This window comes from Antechinus flavipes, chromosome 5 (assembly GCF_016432865.1).
Source record: "Antechinus flavipes isolate AdamAnt ecotype Samford, QLD, Australia chromosome 5, AdamAnt_v2, whole genome shotgun sequence".
In the NCBI taxonomy this organism is placed as follows: Eukaryota; Metazoa; Chordata; class Mammalia; order Dasyuromorphia; family Dasyuridae; genus Antechinus; species Antechinus flavipes.
The window spans coordinates 99,325,233-99,343,715 of NC_067402.1; the positions used below are offsets into that span (position 1 = coordinate 99,325,233).

Consider the following 18,483-nt stretch of genomic DNA (forward strand, 5'->3'; position numbering starts at 1 on the left):
GAACCGGGGCTGATCCTCACACCTGGACCCCAGTTTCTAGCACAATGTAAGGCCTTGTAATGTTCCTCAGATCAGCTGTCTGCTTCCCCTTCCCTGCCCCCATTCCCCTTCACAATTTCAGGGAAAGATCCAAAAGCCTACAGCTAGACTCCAGCTGCTCCCAGAGTTTGTTTCTTGATTCAATTACTTCTGCCTAATGGTATGCTGTACTTCAATCAAGCCCAAACACTACCCCAGAAAGTCTGGCCTTTCCTATTATCCTCCCAAATTATCTCAGGATGGACAACTGCTTTACCCTGACTTTTCATTATTTCTGCAGCTCAAAATTTACTTCGGGGTATTATTTTAAAATTTTGGTGGAGGAATTTCCATATTTCTAGCTTCATTTAGCCATCTTTCCAGAATTCTCTGTCAAAATCATTATTTCTTTTTTTAAAAAAAAAATCTTATTTGTGTTTTCCATTTCTTGCTTTTGATATCCTGTTTCTCCCACTGAAAAGTACTTTTAGTTTTAGGAAATGACCCCCATATACAAATTTTAAAGGTGGAAAGGACTACAGATGTCAACTACTCCAAATTCATCATCTTAAAAATGAGGAAAATGAAATTGAGAGAAATAAAATTATTTTTCCCATGTTTGTACAAATCATACAATCATAGATTTAGAGCTAGAAGTGATTCTAGAAGTCATTTATTATTAAAATAGTCTCATTTTGCAAATAAGGAACAGACCCAGAGAGGTTAAATAATTTGCTCATATGGTGAAGCCCAAACTTAAATTCAGATTTTCTAACTCCTTTCTCTTTTTAATATAATAATGACACAGTCTCCTACCTCGCCAATTTATTTGAACCTTTGATTAGATCAAAAACATACCTTTGGAATCTAAATCAATTCTCTTTAAAAAAGCATTTGAAAAGTAAATGACAATTATCACTTTCACTGGAAACCCAAAAAACATTAGTCAAGTTACTGGGGACTTTTAAAGAGAAGATTGTAACCAACTCATAAAATTCTTAAAAGAAATGACAAGGCAAAAATACTTTTGTTTGAATGGATGGAACTTAAGTGGACAAAAGTTACTAGAAATGAGGAATGGGTATTAGTGGTGCAGCATAAAAGAAGTTGTGGTCAATTTGTTTAATTAATAAATGTCTGCTCCTGGGGAAGAGATAAGAAATTCTGGATTCCATATTTTCCCTAGGAAAAAGAGGAATATACATTAGAAGTTCTTCTTTTAGCAGAAAGAAAAGATGATCATAATAAAGTGAAGAAAAAGAGGGGAGGTTCTAGAATTCTAATTAATTCAGTGATAAATTCTGATTTCAAGATTGTTTTCAGCAGAAAGATAAGGAGAAAGCCAAATGACGCAAACATTTTCAAGAAAGACCAATGTGTTCATTTGTGTTATTTAGCTAAAGTTTTGTGTTAAAAATAGGATTCCTAATTGGAAACTAGTATGGCAGAAACTAGGCATCGGACCACACTTAACACCACACACCAAGATAAGGTCAAAATGGGTTCATGATCTAGGCATAAAGAATGAGATTATAAATAAATTAGAGGAACACAGGATAGTTTACCTCTCAGACCTGTGGAAGAAGAAGGAATTTATGACCAAAGAAAATTACTGATCACAAAATAGAAAATTTTGATTATATCAAACTGAAAAGGTTTTGTACAAACAAAACTAATGCAGACAAGATTAGAAGGGAAGCAATAAACTGGGAAATATTTTTACAGTCAAAGGTTCTATTAAAGGACTCATTTTCAAAATATATAGAGAATTGACTCTCATTTTTAAGAAATCAAGCCATTCTCCAATTGATAATTGGTCAAAGGATATGAATAGATAATTCTCAGATGAAGAAATTGAAACTATTTCTAGCCATGTGAAAAGATGCTCCAAGTCATTATTAATCAGAGAAATGCAAATTAAGACAACTCTGAGATACCACTACACACTTGTCAGACGGGCTAGAATGACAGGGAAAGACAATGCGGAATGTTGGAGGGGATGTGGGAAAACAGGGACACTGATACATTGTTGGTGGAATTGTGAACACATCCAACCATCCTGGAGTGCAATTTGGAACTATGCTCAAAAAGTTATCAAATTGTGCACACCCTTTGATCCAGCAGTGTTTCTACTGGGCTTATATCCCAAAGAGATACTAAAGAAGGGAAAGGGACCTGTATGTGCCAAAATGTTTGTGGCAGTCCTTTTTGTAGTGGTCAGAAACTGGAAATTGAATGGATGCCCATCAATTGGAGAATGGCTGGGTAAATTGTGGTATATGAATGTTATGGAATATTATTGTTCGGTAAGAAATGACCAGCAAGAGGATTTCAGAGAGGCCTGGAGAGACTTACATGAACTGATGCTGAGTGAAACGAGCAGGGCTAGGAGATCCTTATATACTTCAACAACAATACTATATGATGATCAATTCTGATGGACGTGGCCATCTCCAGCAATGAGATGAACCAAATCAGTTCCAATGGAGCAGTAATGAACTGAATCAGCTACACCCAGTGAAAGAACTCTGGGAGATGACTAAGAATCATTACATTGAATTCCCAATCCCTATATTTTTGCCTGCCTGCATTTTGGATTTCCTTCACAGGCTAATTATACAATATTTCAGAGTCCGATTCTTTTTGTACAGCAAAATAATGGTTTGGTCATGTATACTTATTGTGTATCTAATTTATACTTTAATAGATTTAACATCTACTGCTCATCCTGCCATCTAGGGGAGGGGGTAGGGGAAAGGAGGGGAAAAATTGGAACAAAAGGTTTGACAATTGTCAATGTTGTAAAATTACAATGTTGTAAATAAAAAGCTATGAAATTTTAAAAAAAAAAAAGGAGTCCTTGTATTGGAATAGCATTGTTCTATAAAAAAATGATGCAGCTAGGTAGTGCAGTGGATAGAGCACTAACCTGAAGTCAGGAGGACTTGAGTTCAAATGTGATCTCAGACACTCAACACTTCCTAGCTGTAAGACCCTGGGCAAGTCACTTAACCTTAATTGCCTCAGCAAAAAAAAAAAAAATTAATTTAAAAAAATGATGAGTAGATTGGTTTCAGAAAAGCCTGGAAAGACATTACATGAACTGATGCTGAGTAAAGCAAGCAGAACCAAGAAAATGTTATACATGATAAAGACAAGATTTTGTGATGACCAATTGTGATAGACTTGGCTCTTCTCAACAATGTGGTAATTCAAAACAATTCCAATAGACTTGGGATAGAAATGCTATCCCTAAAGAGAGAACTATGGAGGCCGAATATGGATCAAAGCATTGCATGCTCACCTATTTTGTTTGTTTGTTTTCTGTTTTGTGTTTTTTCCCTTTTAGTCTAATTTTTCTTGAACAACATACAAATATGGAAATATAATTAAAATAATCGCATATATTTAATCTATATCAGATTACTTGCTGTCTTAAGGAGGTGGAAGTAAGGGAAGAAGGGAGAAAAATTTGTAGCACAAAGTCTTACAAAAATGATGTTGAAAACTATCTTGAAATGTATTTGAGAAATAAAATAATATTTTAAAGACTTTCTTTAAAAAAAAAAGGAAAAGAGAATCAATAAGCCATTTAAATTGAAATAGGAAAAAAAGGAAAACTCTAGATAATTTGATATTCAAGATGCTCCACATTGGGAACCACCCAATCTTTTTTAACCTCATATTATTCCCCCTCCACATACTCTTTGTGACCCTGGCAAGCTGGACCCTTCTCTAAAAACACATTATGCTTTCTTCCTCTATGACTTTGCACACATTGTTGCCTCTGCCCAGAGTAGTCTAACTATTCTATTGTTTTTGCCCATTACAATCCTATCCGTCTTTAAAAGGTAATTAAAACATTATTCCCTCCAGAAAGTTTTCCCAGAATCCCCAACTGATACAGACATTTTTCTTTGTACCTCATTAGCACTAGCATTTTTTCCCCTGAACTTTGCTAATGTATTTGTCATGTATTGTTAAATATGCAGAAATCTTTATCTTTACCATGCCCAAGATAAGTTGGGCTCCATCTTCATGTGTGATATTAGTATCCTCTTCCAAAATCATAGGCACCAGAAGTATCAAATGATATTCATTTGTTAATGATTTGTTTGTCCCTTCTAAACATGTTCCAGGAAAGCAGGAATAATTTCTTATGTAGCTCTCCCAGCAGATAGCATACTGCTCTGTATATATCGGCAATTAAATAAATGTTAGGTGGTGATTTGGGAGTCAAAAGAGAGGTAAGAGAAAATGTGTTGTATTTTGAGTGGAATGGAGCCCTCATTAAAAACTAAACATGAGACTGATTCAAACCAAAGAGGCTGTGATGGTCATTAACTCATCAATCAAAAACCAGCTAGTGGTATAAAAACTGGAAGAGATGGTCTCATCATTTCAGTTTTATGTGGCCCATTTTAGGGAAGAGATTAACAAGCTGAAGGCATTCAGAGGAGGTTGATACTATCTATGACTATTTGATAAACTGGTTGTGCAGAGCTCAGCCTAGAAAAGAGAAGACTTGGAAGAGACATGATAGCTAACTACAAGCATTTATTAATCACCCGCTATGTGCCTGTCACTATACTAAGTTCTGACGGCACAAAGAAAGGCAAAACACAGTTTTTGACTTTGAAGAGCTCACTTTTTGATGGAGGAGATAACATGCAAATGATTATGTACAAATAAAATAGAAACAGATGAATCCATACACTTGAATATCGCTGTCAAACCTCCCAATTCCCAGTAACAATCTTGGACACATGAGTTATATTTCCATATATAAAACATGAATAATTTGTCTTTATTGAGTCCTTTGGAATTAATCTTTGATGTTTACCTTATATTTCTCTTGATTCATATATTAAATTTTCTATTAAGTTCAGATTTTTTGCCACAAAATCCTAAAAATCTGGAAATTTGTTGAATATTGATTTTCATTTTCATTGAGGATTATGCTTAACTTTGCTAGGCATGACATTTTCCACCACAACCCTAGTTCTTTTACTCCTCTATTTATAGCGTTCTAAGACCTGCAGCCTTTTGTTGTTGTTGCTGGGTTTGGGGGGGGTGAGGTGGAGGGTTGTTGGTTTGTTTGTTTTTTGCTGAGGCAATTGGAGTTAAGTATTTGCCCGGGTTCACACAGCTGGGGAGTGTTAAGTGTCTGAGGTCACATTTGAACTCGGGTCTTCCTGACTTTAGAGCTGGTGCTCTATCCACTGCATCACTCACCTGCCCCAGACCTGCAGTCTTTTAATGTAGCCACTGCTAGATCGTGTGCAATTCTAATTGTGGCCCACTGTATTTGAATTGTTTTTTTCTTCTTGCTTGTAATTTTTCCTCCTTGATCTGGGTTTTCAAAATTTAGTTTTGATGTTCCTGCAGGTGTTCCTCATAAAATATTTTTCAGGTGATGATTGGTAAATTTTTACTACTTCTACTTCCCCCTTCTGGTCTAATGCTTCAGAACAATTTTCTTTAATTATTATATTTTTATGTCAATTTCTCTTTTTGACAGTAGATTTCTGATAGTCCACTGATTTTTATGTTTTTCTCTTCTTGATCTGTTCTATAATCTGTTGTTTTTCTTATGAGATGGCTCACATTGTCTTCTATTTTTTCATTCTTTTTATTTTATTTTATTTTATTTGGTCTCATAACTTCACTGGCTTCCCCTTGCCCAATTCTAGTTTTCAAAGATTTTCTTCCTTAAGATTCTGGATCTCTTTTCTAGTTGGTTAACTTTCTTTTCATACCATTATTTTTCTTGCATTGTTCTTTTTTTTATTTTTCCTCTATCTCTTATTTGATTTTTAAAGGATTTTTTTTTTGAGTTCTATAATTCTTTGGGGGTAAGTGGCCATTTAGCATTACTCTTTGGGATAGAAAAGGCTTTTTTTTTTTTACTTCAGTATCCTATATAGAAGAAAATCAGTTTTCCCTCTTCCCATAGTACCTTTCTATGTTGGGTTCTTTTCTCCTCTGCCTGCTCTTTTTTCTTTTTGTAGGTTATTGTTGATGTCCATGGAGTTTTCTTGGCAAATATGCTTGAGTACTTTGCCATTTCTTTCTCCAGGGCATTAAGGCAGAGATTAAGCGATTTAACTGGGTCACACAGCTAGTAAGGGTCTGAGGCTGTATTTGAATTTAAGTCTTTATGACTTCAGATCTAGTGCTGTATCCACTGAGCCACCTAGCACTTAGTACTGTCCAAAAGTGGAATGGACTGTCTCAGGTGGTGGTAAGATCCCCATTCATTGGAGGTTCACAAACAAATTCTGAATGATTATCAGACAAGTTGAAAAAGGAATTTGTGTGGAAGCATGGATTAGGCTGGATGGCCTCTGATGTCTTTTCTAACAAGACTTTGGAATTCTATTTCAGGCTCCAAGAGAAACCCCAAAGCTAGACAAGTGACAGAAATAACTTTCTCTGTTTTCCTGGCCTTCCAATGAGATGTACTCATGCTTACATGTGAAATAGCTACATATCAATTAGTTAGAGTTAAATATTGAGAGTTGAAAGAGCTCTATAAATGTCAGCTGTCATTATTGTTGTCATTATAATATGCAGAGGCTTAAGAGTTAAGTATAATAAATATGTACCCTGCCTTGTCCCACAATCACCACCAATTCCATGTTTACTGTACATGATTATGACTATAAGAATTTCCTCCCAGCTTTGTATTTTAGAGAACAATCTATCCATGAGATCCAGTCTTCACTTTCCTTCCACCAAGAGCTATCATCATTCACTCCCAAGTGGAGTAATAGAAACAAGTTTCTCTTTTAATGCTCAAAGGGCTCCTACAGGAGTAGAGTGAAAGCAGACATGAAGAAGTGTTTGTTGTGCGCAATTAAAAGTTTTGGTTTTTTCTTAATTTTCAAACTGTTTATTCTAAAGGGAATTTAGATGAGTAGATACTGTAAGTGTAGAGAAGTAACTATTTTAATAAAATGGTGGGGGGAGAGAAGAAGAAATCAGAAGAGAATAATTGTCCTCAAGGGACACATAGCCCTGGAGAAGTTAACTGTCATGAATGGCACACATGCACACACACACACACACACACACACACACACATGCTTCAGGGACTGACAGAGATGACATCTGCTTTAAATCTGCCTTGGATGAAGACTTGTCCTTCCTGTAAGAGCCTGGCTACTGCACAAGGTAAGTCACTAAGACCAGGTGAGATATTGAGGGAAAGGAAAAGATGGATGAAGGTGAGAAGAAGCTAGGAAACTGGTCCACCTAGGAGCAGCAGGAGCTGCCCTCTCATTTCTCATTGCCCATAAAGGGATATAAATATGTGACATAAATCACTCCTTAGATACAATTTCTCTTTAGATTTCTCCTCTGAACCAAACCATACCAGTCAACCAATCAATGCCCTCATTGACAGAAGGCAAAAGAGGTGTGAAGTCTTTTTGAAATACCAGGAAAGAATGTTACAAAAAGTAAGACTTTCTTCCCAAGGAAACTTAAGAGTTTAACAAAGATTTCAAGTAAGGATGGATCCAGTCTAAAGTGTGCTATTTTTCTGAAGAGGGCCCCATCATTCATTTCAAATCAATTCAAAAAGGATTCATTAAGCATTTATACTTCAAGCTGAACCTGGCATCTTAAGTGGCATAGTAGGAAGAGTACTTGGCCTGGAGTCAGGAAAACTATTCTTCCTGAGTTTAAATCCAGCTTCAGACACTTATTAATTGTGTGACCCTGAACAACTCAATTATTTGTTTTAGTTTCTTCATCATTCAACATGAGCTGAAAAAGGTTATGGCAAACCAACTCCATTATCTTTGCCAAAAAAATCCCAAAAGGGATCATGAAGAGTCAGAAACGACTGTAAAATGACTAAACAACAATAACAACATTTTAATTTCAATTCCTTTAGCTTTGAGCCAATGGAGAAAAATTCAGGATCCAGACACTCCAAACAGAAAGCCCCAATGAGTCCTAACCCAATATATGTTGGTGTGATTAAATGAAATTCTCTTTTTTTTTCTTTTTTGCCAAGGCAACTGGGGTTAAGTGACTTGCCTAGGGTCACACAGCTAGGAAGTGATAAGTATCTGAGGCTAGATTTGAACTCAGGTCCTCCTGACCTTAGGGCTGGTGCTCTATCCCCTGCGGCCATCTAGCTGCCCCCAATTAAGCTAAATTCTGAAACATAGGCACATGTAGCAAGACTCTGTTGTTCAACACCAAACTCGATTACTCCATGTCTAAAATATATATATTCTTGAATGAGCAAAGACCAAGCTGCTACTTGTCCCTTTTTCTATCTTTTTCACACCATAAAATATCTGTATACAAAAAGTATAGGTATCTTCTGGGATCACAGAGCTGAAATATCACTTAGTTCAACCTTCTTATTTTTCAAATGAGGGATGGAAAGGCAAAATGACTTCCTGGAGACCATACAATTAAGTCATAATGGTTACTTCTTTTGCATACAAATTCAGTGTTCTTTCCATGAAAAAAAAGTTGTTTATCATCACTGACTATTGTTACTATAATTATAGACCTAGAATGGTTGCACTGAAAGGAACTTTAGATATCATCTAATCCAAATTCCTTCTTCTATAAATGGGAAAACTGAAACTCAAAAAGATGAAATGATTCTTTATAAGGATCGCAACTTATTATCATAAATTTCGTATAATATAATAATACTAGCTTTTATATATCACTTGCTATGTAGCAAAAACTGTGCCAGGTGTTTTATAGATATGATCAAATTTGGTCTTGGAAGATAGGTACAATTGTTATTCTTACTTTACAGATAAACAAACTGAGGCAGACAGATCTTAAGTGACTTGCCTAAGAACCAGCAGCTAGTAAATGCTAGATTTCAACTCAAATCTTCCTGACATCAGGTTCAGCACTCACTCACAGTGGATACTACCACTTCCTAACTTCCTAAACTTTTAACTGATGTTTGTATAAGATACCAAATTATAGAAACAACAATAAAATCCACATCTCCTTACTCCAAATGAAGGACTCATTCTCCCAGTTTTTAAAGAACAAGACTATTCTAGATTAAGAGGAATTATTCACCATCCTGGATTCCACCTTGGTTCTTATTACTCTGCCATGATCCTCCCATTCCTCATCAAAACTCATCCATCTTTTGTCCTGTTCATTCAGGACTTTTCTTTCTGCTAGCAAAATTGTTGATTGATCTTGATAGGTAAGATGTTTGCATTTATATGTGGAATTCTAAATATAGATAAATACAAAAGAATTAATTCAGTGATACAAACTTTATCTGCTATGACTGAATTTTCAAGTGATCAACAAGGTGTTTGAGGACAAGATAGACTTTGGCAACTCAAAAATCATACCCAATAAATGATTAATATATCTGCTGATAAGTAATGTAAACTGTTCTAACAAGGAATGCAGTGTTAAAATTCCAGCCACCAGGGAATCAACTTTGGCTATTACAAAGAGTGGCCCTTTCCCGTCACTAAAAGCAAATTTCTATTCTTAGACATTTTCACATATCCTGGATACTTCAGGGGTGAAATGCTTAAGACAAAAAAATGTTATCTTGGAACATATTAATAGTATCATGACATTTAAAATACGCTTAAAAGATAGGCCGTTTGGTCCAACTATTTCATATTCTAGTTAAGAAAACTAAGACATGGAAATGGGAGTTTTCATTTCAGTACATGGGAAAGCTGTAATTTGACTTCGTCTTCCATTTTCAAGTCTATTACTTGTATCTCTATACCATACAGCTCAGAAAAAATACAACATTCACAAAGGGGATGGTGATCATTTTCTGTATTTCCACATGATAATATCAGAACCAGAACATCTTTTTTTTTTTTTGGTTGTGGGAGCCACAGTCTAGAAAGAATATGGGCCAGATGTAGCACATTCAAAAGAGGACAGTCAGGGTATTGAATGAACTTGAAACCATGACATGTGAATAGAGACTTTGAAAGAATCTGAGACAGGAAGTCTTAAGAATACAAAGAAGGACATAAGAGCAATCTTCAAATTTCAAGCAGGGAGGCAGATGGAGTTTGGTGAAAGAAAGAGCTTTCTCAAAATTAGAATGATTCAAAAATTGAATGAACTAGAGGGCATTAAACTCCCTTCAATGAGACAATCAAGAAACTGTATGACTACTGGGATGTATTGTGATCATTTACTTAGCAGACATTTTTTAAGTTCTTACTATGTACTAAGTACTATGAGCTACACATTGGAGAAGCAAAGAAAGGCAAATTCACAGTCTGCTCTTAAAAAGCTCATATTCTAATGGATATGAGAAGTACATATGGAATTTACATAATATAAATGGAAGATAGCCTTTATAAATCTGAGATATATCTGAGAGGAAAAGGCATTAGCACTTGTGAGAACCAGAAAACTCTTTCTGCAAAATACAAGATCTGAGTTGATTCTTGAAGGAAACAAGAAAAATGAAGAGGCAAAGATGAAGAAATAAGAGTATTCTAGGCATGGAAGAAAGCCAGTATGTAGATGGGAGATGGAGTGTCATGTTTCAGTAATTTCAAAGAGATCTTTGCAGCTGAATCATAGAGAACATGGGAGCAAAATGTCTAAAGGCTAGAAAAATAGCACAGAGCCAATTTATGAAGAATTATGTGGAATTACTATTTCTGATAAGCTATCTAACTCTGAGATTTTATTAATCAATCGCTCTAGGCAGGTCATCTTGAGGAGAGAATAACATTGGAAGAGGAATGCAGGTCAAGCCACTTCTTCACTGAGGTAGGGAGTATAATCTTCAGCTCATTGCTCTTCCCTTTCATAGAGTTTCACAGGTCCAGCTGGATCTGAAATGCCAGGCATAACGTAGTATATAGTGAGGAAAGTACTAGATTGGGAATTAGGAGACTCAGGTTCAAATACTAACTCCATTATGTGTTTGACTTTAAGTAAGCAAATTTACTTTTCTTCCCTCAGTTTTCTCATTTTTAAAAATGAGAATATTGGACTAGATTATCAGCAATGTCCCTTTAAGTTCTAAATCTGTGGTCCTATGACTATATGACTAGGCAGTCTTGCAAAACTCTTTCACCTTTTGAGTTCACCTTGGATAAACCAAAGAAGCAAATACGTTTGATGTTTACTACTCTATTTACAAGGTAATTTGCTATATTTTGGGAAAACCACCCAGTTCCTGCCTTTAAAGAGTTATAGTTCATAAGAAGGGGAAAGACTTACTCAAAGATATGTATAACACAGGTACAATATGATAGAGGCAAAGGAGAAAGGAAAATTTAAGAAAGAAGAAGCCACTTTCAAGTGAAGGAATTAGGGAAGCCATCCTGGCAGAGATAATACCTATGCTAAACTCTGAAGGAAAAGAAGGACCTTTAGAATTGAGGAATTTCATTTCAGTCATGGGATATAGCCATATTTGAATACACATAAAAATAAAAAGACAAGTTAAATGAAATATTAGACAATTTAACTGATGCATGATATATATAAAAGAGAAACATACATTAATGTCAAAATGAAGATTGGGTATATACTTCAAGGACATTGTGGAAAGTTTCTAAATGTCAAGTTAAGGGGCTCATTTTTTTTCTTCTTTATATAATCAAAAGCCTGAAAATAATATGATACTAGTTGTTGCTTACTTCTAACATTCTATTTTCTGCGCTCTCTAGAACAATTGGACTGCTTGTTGACTATTAGGTTCTCTCTGCTTTCTTCTTAGTAGAATCAGTACACTTTTTAAAAAAAAAGTTTTATTAAATTAAATAAAAGAAACAGAAGGAGCAAGTAAAAGGAGAGTTTGGTGTGTAAATGTTTTTTTTTTTTTCAAAAAGTCAGAAGATCATTCCTTCGTGGAATTCACTCATTTTTGTTTTATATAATCCTCTGGGTTCCTTCAATTTAAGGAACTTAACTTAAGCTCAATGTCTTACATGCTTTATTACTACAATTTTTAGGGTCTTCCCCTTTCCATGATATTGCCTTGTGTTTCTATTTCTGGATATACAATGTTTTCCCCTAAAAGATTGCAAACTTCTTACAGCGGGGACTGATTTTTTTGTTTTCTAAGCAAAGCCCATTGCCTAACAACCTCTTGAACTCATAGTGGGAAATTAATAAGTACTTACTTAGTGAATGAAAAACTAAATGAACTAGTCATTGAACCACTGAAACAATGAGTAGGGAATGAATGAGCCCAATCAGGGCTCTTCTAATAGACTGATTCCGTGAGTAAGTTGCTCAGTTCCTGTATGCCTCCTCTCTAACATTACCTCCTACTTCTTTTTTTCCTCCTCCTCCTTCTTCTCCTCTTCTTTTTCCTTCTCCTTCTTCTTTTTCTTCTTCTTTCTGCTCCTCCTCCTTCTTGTTTTTCTCTCCCTCTCTCCTTCATTTTTTCTACTCATTCTCTCTGTCTCTGTCTGTCTCTCTCTCTCTTTGTTTCCGTGTGTCTCTCTCCCCCCATTTACACACACCCCCCATTACTCAAATTGATTTCTAATTAATTATTTTTAGTTCAGTTGATTTGTGTCTGTGACTTCTATAAATCAACCATCTTGTGGATGTTATTTTACCTGGCTTCAAGCTGTGTCAAAAGTATCTCTGATTCAAACTTTAAAAATCTAGAAAAATAAGAAAAGTCAAAATACAGTGATTAAGCACCTCATTCACTGTAGCAAACTGGATAAAATGATCATGTAACCTTGATTATTACTATAATTCAATAAGCATTAATTAAGCCATTGTTAAATACAAGACATTGTACAAAGCCCTAAATTGCTAGATGTATCTTTTTTTAAAAATAAAACCTAGACCTGTGATTGCATCATTGTGAGAATTTCTCATGCAGAAATTCCCTTTTAAGGATGCAAATAGGCAATTGGTCTAAAACATGGAATCTTAGAAAATTGGTGAATAAATAAAATCATATATGACTTATTCATAGTCACATCTAATGTATATCAAAAGAACTTGAATCCAAGTTTTCCTGATGATAGGACTGTCCACTTGTCCATTACCTCTCAAACAGACAAGAAATAGCTGGCATTTCAATAATGCTTAAAATTTTTATAGAGGACTTTCCTTAAATTATCTCAAATTAGGCTCAGCAAACTGGTGAGGTAGATACAATGGATAAGGGAGGGAAATGAAATACAAAAAAGGTACCCAGAGTCATACAGCTAAAAGGAATGAAAAATGGGGATAGAAAGACAAACCATCTAGACCTTGCTTTCTTTTCTTTTTTTTTTAATTATAGCTTTTTATTTACAAAACTTATGCATGGGTAATTTTTTCAATATTGACCTTTGCAAAACCTGTTCCAAATTCCCCCTCCTTTCCCCCCACCCACTTCCCTAGGTAGTCCAATACATGCTAAATATGTTAAAATATATGTTAAATCCAATATATGTATACATATTTATATAGTTATCTTGCTGAACTGAGAAGGAAAACAAAAATGCAAGTAAACAATAACAGAAAGAGTGAAAATGCTGTGTTATGGTCCATACTCAGTTCCATAGTCCTCTCTCTGGGTGTAGATGGCTCTCTTCATTACTGAATAATTGGAACTGGTTTGAATCATCTCATTGTTGAAGAGAATCACCAATTCCATCAGAACTGATCATCGTATAGTCTTCTTGTTGCTGTGTATAATGATCTCCTGGTTCTGCTCATTTCACTTAGCATTAATTCATGTAATCTCTCCACACTTCTCTGAAATCATCCTGCTGGTCATTTCTTACAAAACAATAATATTCCATAACATTCATATACCATAATTTATTCAGCCATTCTTCAATTGATGGGCATCCATTCAGTTTCCAGTTTACAGCCACTACAAAAAGCACTGCCCCAAACATTTTTGCATATGTGGGTCCCTTTCCCTCCTTTAAGATCTCTTTGGGATATAACCCAGTAGTAACACTGCTGAGTCAAAGGGTGTGCACATTTTGATAACTTTTTGAGCATAGTTCCAAATTACTTTCCAGAATGGTTGGATCAATGCACAGTTCCATCAACAATGTATCAGCATCCCAATTTTCCCACATCCTCTCCAACATTCATCATTATCTTTTCCTGTCATCTCAGCCAATCTGAGAAGTGTGTAGTGGTATCTCAGAGTTGTCTTAATTTACATTTCTTTGATCAATAGTAATTTGAAGTACCTTTTCATATAAGTAGAAAATTTCAATTTCTTCATCTGAAAATTGTCCGTTCATATCCTTTGACTATTTATCAATTGGAGAATGGCTTGATTTCTTGTAAATTTGAGTCAATTCTCTATATATTTTGGAAATGAGATCTTTATCAAAACCTTTGAATGTAAAAATGTTTTCCCAGTTTATTTCTTCCTTTCTAATCTTGTCTGCATTAGTTTTGTTTGTACAAAAACTTTTTAATTTAATATAATCAAAATTATCTATTTTGTGATCAATAATGATCTCTAGTTCTTCTTTGGCAGACCTTGCTTTCAAAGACAATCTGATAGAAGCAAGGATGAGAAGGAAGAATAAATGCACAAATCACAAATCAAGTCCAAGGATAATGTGAGAAAAGCCCTCAAGATGTATCTGTGCAAAGTATTGTAAGAATTTTGAGAAATGCTTGATTCCTTTTATCTGAAAGCAAAAAAGGTATATATCAGGGAAGGCTTCTCTCTCTAGGTCTCAGTTTCCTCATCTATAAAATAAGGATATTTTGGCTAATTGGTCACTAACATCTACATGAAAAATTCAGTAATTTTGGTAACTCAATTAATACAAACTATTTACACTAAAATATATTCTGGGGAAAGAGCTACCTTCTGCAGCAGTCAAGAATAAGCAGTAAGTTCCACAAGTTTTCATTTAAGTCATGAGATAAATGACCTCTCTGTATTTCACATACACATACACACACACACACACACACACACACACACACACACACCTAGAAATTAGTAAATTATCTCCAAATGTCCTCTCCTAAATAAGGGTGCCAGACTAGATGGTCTTTCACATGCCTTACAGATCATGATCCCATGAAAAGTTCTATCCTTCATCTCCCAGCCTTCCTCTAAGAATAGAAGTCATGTTCTAACACTTGCCTCCCTTTCCACTTTAGCACTAACTACACCCAAATCCTTTTCAGATCATCCTAAACTATCTTCTTTTGCTTCTTTTGATGTGGTCATTTGACTGATATCTCAGAGAAATTCATTACACATAGTTCCTTAAATCTTAGTGAATTATTTTACATAGTACCTTTTCTTGAGGAAAAAATACAGATGTGGACCAAAAAATATCTAGTTTGGTGTTCTACAGCTGATTAAATAGATGGAGCTTTTAAGTAATTTTTCATGGTTCAATGTCAGCTTCAAAGGTAGATGTTTATTGCTACTTACATTTTAATCAGTAACTTGGATATAGGAATAGAGGGCATGCTTGTCAAATTGACATATGATAGAAAGGAGGAAGACACTTAAAACACTGAGTGACCATCAGGATTCAAGACTAGAACACAGGACAGAATTGAAGGAATTTAATAGAGATAAATTATTGTTGGATTAGAATATCATTTTCCCAAATATAAGATAGGAAAGGATAGGTAAGACCACAGTTAGTCTAGGAAAAAAGGGGGAGGTGGTTAGTAGTCTACAGACAATACAAATCACCACTTTGATGTGGTAACCAAAAACTCATGAAATGTTAATCTGTATGGAGAAGCATAGTGTTCAGGCCTATGGAGAAGAGTCTGATTATAATGGTCAGATCATCTCACAAGGCTTGTATTCAGTTCTGGTGCCATATTTTAGGAAGGACATTAAGAAGCCAAAAAACATTCAGTGGAGGAGAAGCAGAATGGCATAGGATAACAGAATCATGGAGTTAGAACTAGAAGAGATCTCAGAAACCCTACTCCAACCTCCTCATTTAGCATATAAATAAGGAAACTTCAGAGGAAGATTAATTGATCACACAAATAAAATTAACAAATTAGTGTCAGGTGTAAAAAGACCTTAGGACCATCTAATATGAAGATTACCTAAAGAAAGTGAGAATATTTAGCCTGCAGAAGAGAAGATTTAATAGGGGAAACTTAGTAGAGATAACAATTTTCAGGTATTTTAAGAACAGTTGAAAGACAAGGGGTTTCAACTTGTTCTTTCTAATCCCAGAGAATAGTAGTAGAATCAATGAGTAGAAGTTGCTCGTTGTCAGAGAAATTTTCCTAACAATGAAAGCCATTCAAAGGAGGATCTATTTTGAGAAATACTGGGTTTCCTCTCATTTGAAACATACTGGGTTTCCACTCATTTGAAAAAGATGTCATTTGAGATCTCTTTGAACATTTTTGGAATGTTCCAAATCTTACTGCTACTGTCATCAATTTGACTTTTTGCTTTCCAATTTCCATCTAAATAACTATTAATAACAATGCTTGTTTTTTCTGGGTTGGAGAAAGATAGAGAGGTAAGAAATGGTGGAGGAGTTCAGAACTAGATGTTAACACATTAGAACTGAAGAACATTAGAATGAGAAATGGCATTATTAGGATTTATTTAGCTGTGAATTCATTTCTTTGAATTTTATTACAATATAATTTCCTTTACATTCAAATGTATTTTATGTTTATACGCCTTAAAACATTATGCTGAGAAGAGGTTTATTGGTTTTACCAAAGTGCCAAATGGGTCTGTGATACCAAAAAAAGGTTAAGAATCCCTGAGTCTAACATTCTCACTTTTCCATTGAAGGGAGTGAGAAGCCAAAAGGTAAATTATACATATATTATATGTATACATCAATCACTGGCAGAGTCAGGATTAAAATCAATGGTTTCTGACTTCAACATTGATGTTTTCTTTATTATGTCATAATGATTCTCTAATGGAACAATTTTTTTTGAAAACCATAAAATGTTGTGTTGGAGTGGATCAGTACATTTAGAAAATTAAAAAAAATGTTGGTATCATGCATGTTTAGATATATTTTTCTAGGGGGTCTGGTCAGCGAAGGAAAAAAAAACAAAGCTAGAGGTATTCTATCTAGTGGCTCCCAGGCTTAGCAGTGAGAGGAATAACCCTCACACTGAAAGTCTAGAAAAACTAGGTTAGAATAACTCCTAAGAGCTTAGGTTTTCTCTTATCACTGATTTCATCTATGATTAAGTATTTTAAATGTTTTCAACAAAAACAAATATTGATGCATTGATCTGTTATTAATTTCTTTTTTAAATAGTCAAATGTCAAGGTTTTCTAACAAAATATCATAGTCTTAAAAACCAGAGAGATAATTATAGCTGGTAGTCTCAAAGAGGGGCCACTTTCATCATTCAAGAATTAATATTTGTGGGGCCAACTGAGTGCTTCCTATTCAAAACCCAGGTCAGAACTCTCAAGTTAGGGCTCAGAATGGAATCCAATTCAGTTTGTTAATATCAAATAGAAACCCCAAATGAATATTGAATGTCATTTTGCTATTGTTTCTCTTCCTCTGGCAGCCTGGTCTTCCTTATTCCATGGGGGGTGATAATGTGACCTGGGTCAAAGAGTTTATCTTGTTGGGACTCTCCACTGACCAGCGGATTCAGCTTGGGCTCTTTGTGTTGTTTGGAGCCACCTATTTGCTGACCTTGCTGGGCAATGGGCTGATCATCCTTCTGATCTGGCTAGATGCTCGTCTACACTCCCCCATGTACTTCTTCCTCTGCAATCTCTCAGTTGTTGACATTTGCTACACAACCAGTGGGGTCCCACAGATGCTAGCACACTTTCTCATGGAAAAAAAGACTATCACCTATACACGATGTGCAACTCAGCTCTTCTTCTCTTTGGCATTGGGTGGAATTGAGTTTCTACTGTTAGCAGCAATGGCTTATGACCGTTATGTGGCAGTATGTGACCCCTTGCAATATGTCATGGTCATGCGCCGAGAAATCTATGTGAGTCTAGCCATGGTCTCCTGGCTCATCGGCCTGGCCAATTCAGCTGTGGAGACAGCAGTCACAATGAGGCTCCCCACATGTGGACAGAATATCTTGAACCACGTAGCCTGTGAGACCCTGGCCATGGTGAGACTGGCATGTGTAGACATCACCTTTAATCAGATTATTATTTTAATATCTAGTATAATAGTGCTACTGGTGCCCTGCTGCCTGGTTTCCCTCTCTTATGCCCACATTGTAGCAGCTATCCTACGCATCCGTTCTACCCAGGGACGTCGCAAAGCCTTTGGGACGTGCACTTCCCATCTCACTGTGGTTTCCATGTCTTATGGGATGGCTTTGTTCACCTATATGCAGCCCCGAACCAGTGCCTCAGCTGAGCAGGACAAAATGGTAGTGCTCTTCTATGCTGTGGTAACCCCCATGCTCAACCCCTTGATTTACAGCCTCAGAAACAAGGATATGAAAGCTGCATTGAAAAAAGTGATAGGGAAAAATTTGGCCTGAGAAAAGGGAAAAGGATTATTGTTATAAAAG

At 35.5% G+C, this 18,483-nt stretch overlaps 1 protein-coding gene across 1 annotated transcript; it reads left to right on the forward strand.

Moving 5' to 3' along the window:
* Nucleotides 1–17,520: 17,520 nt before the first annotated feature.
* Nucleotides 17,521–18,483, forward strand: LOC127539213 (olfactory receptor-like protein OLF3). The gene has a single exon (XM_051963273.1). It carries the CDS (start codon nucleotides 17,521–17,523, stop codon nucleotides 18,451–18,453), a length of 933 nt encoding a protein of 310 aa, XP_051819233.1. The 3' UTR covers nucleotides 18,454–18,483.

Coding starts and splice junctions, on each gene's coding strand:
- LOC127539213 (XM_051963273.1), top strand. CDS start 17,521: ATGGGGGGTGATAATGTGACCTGGGTCAAAGAGTTTATCTTGTTGGGA.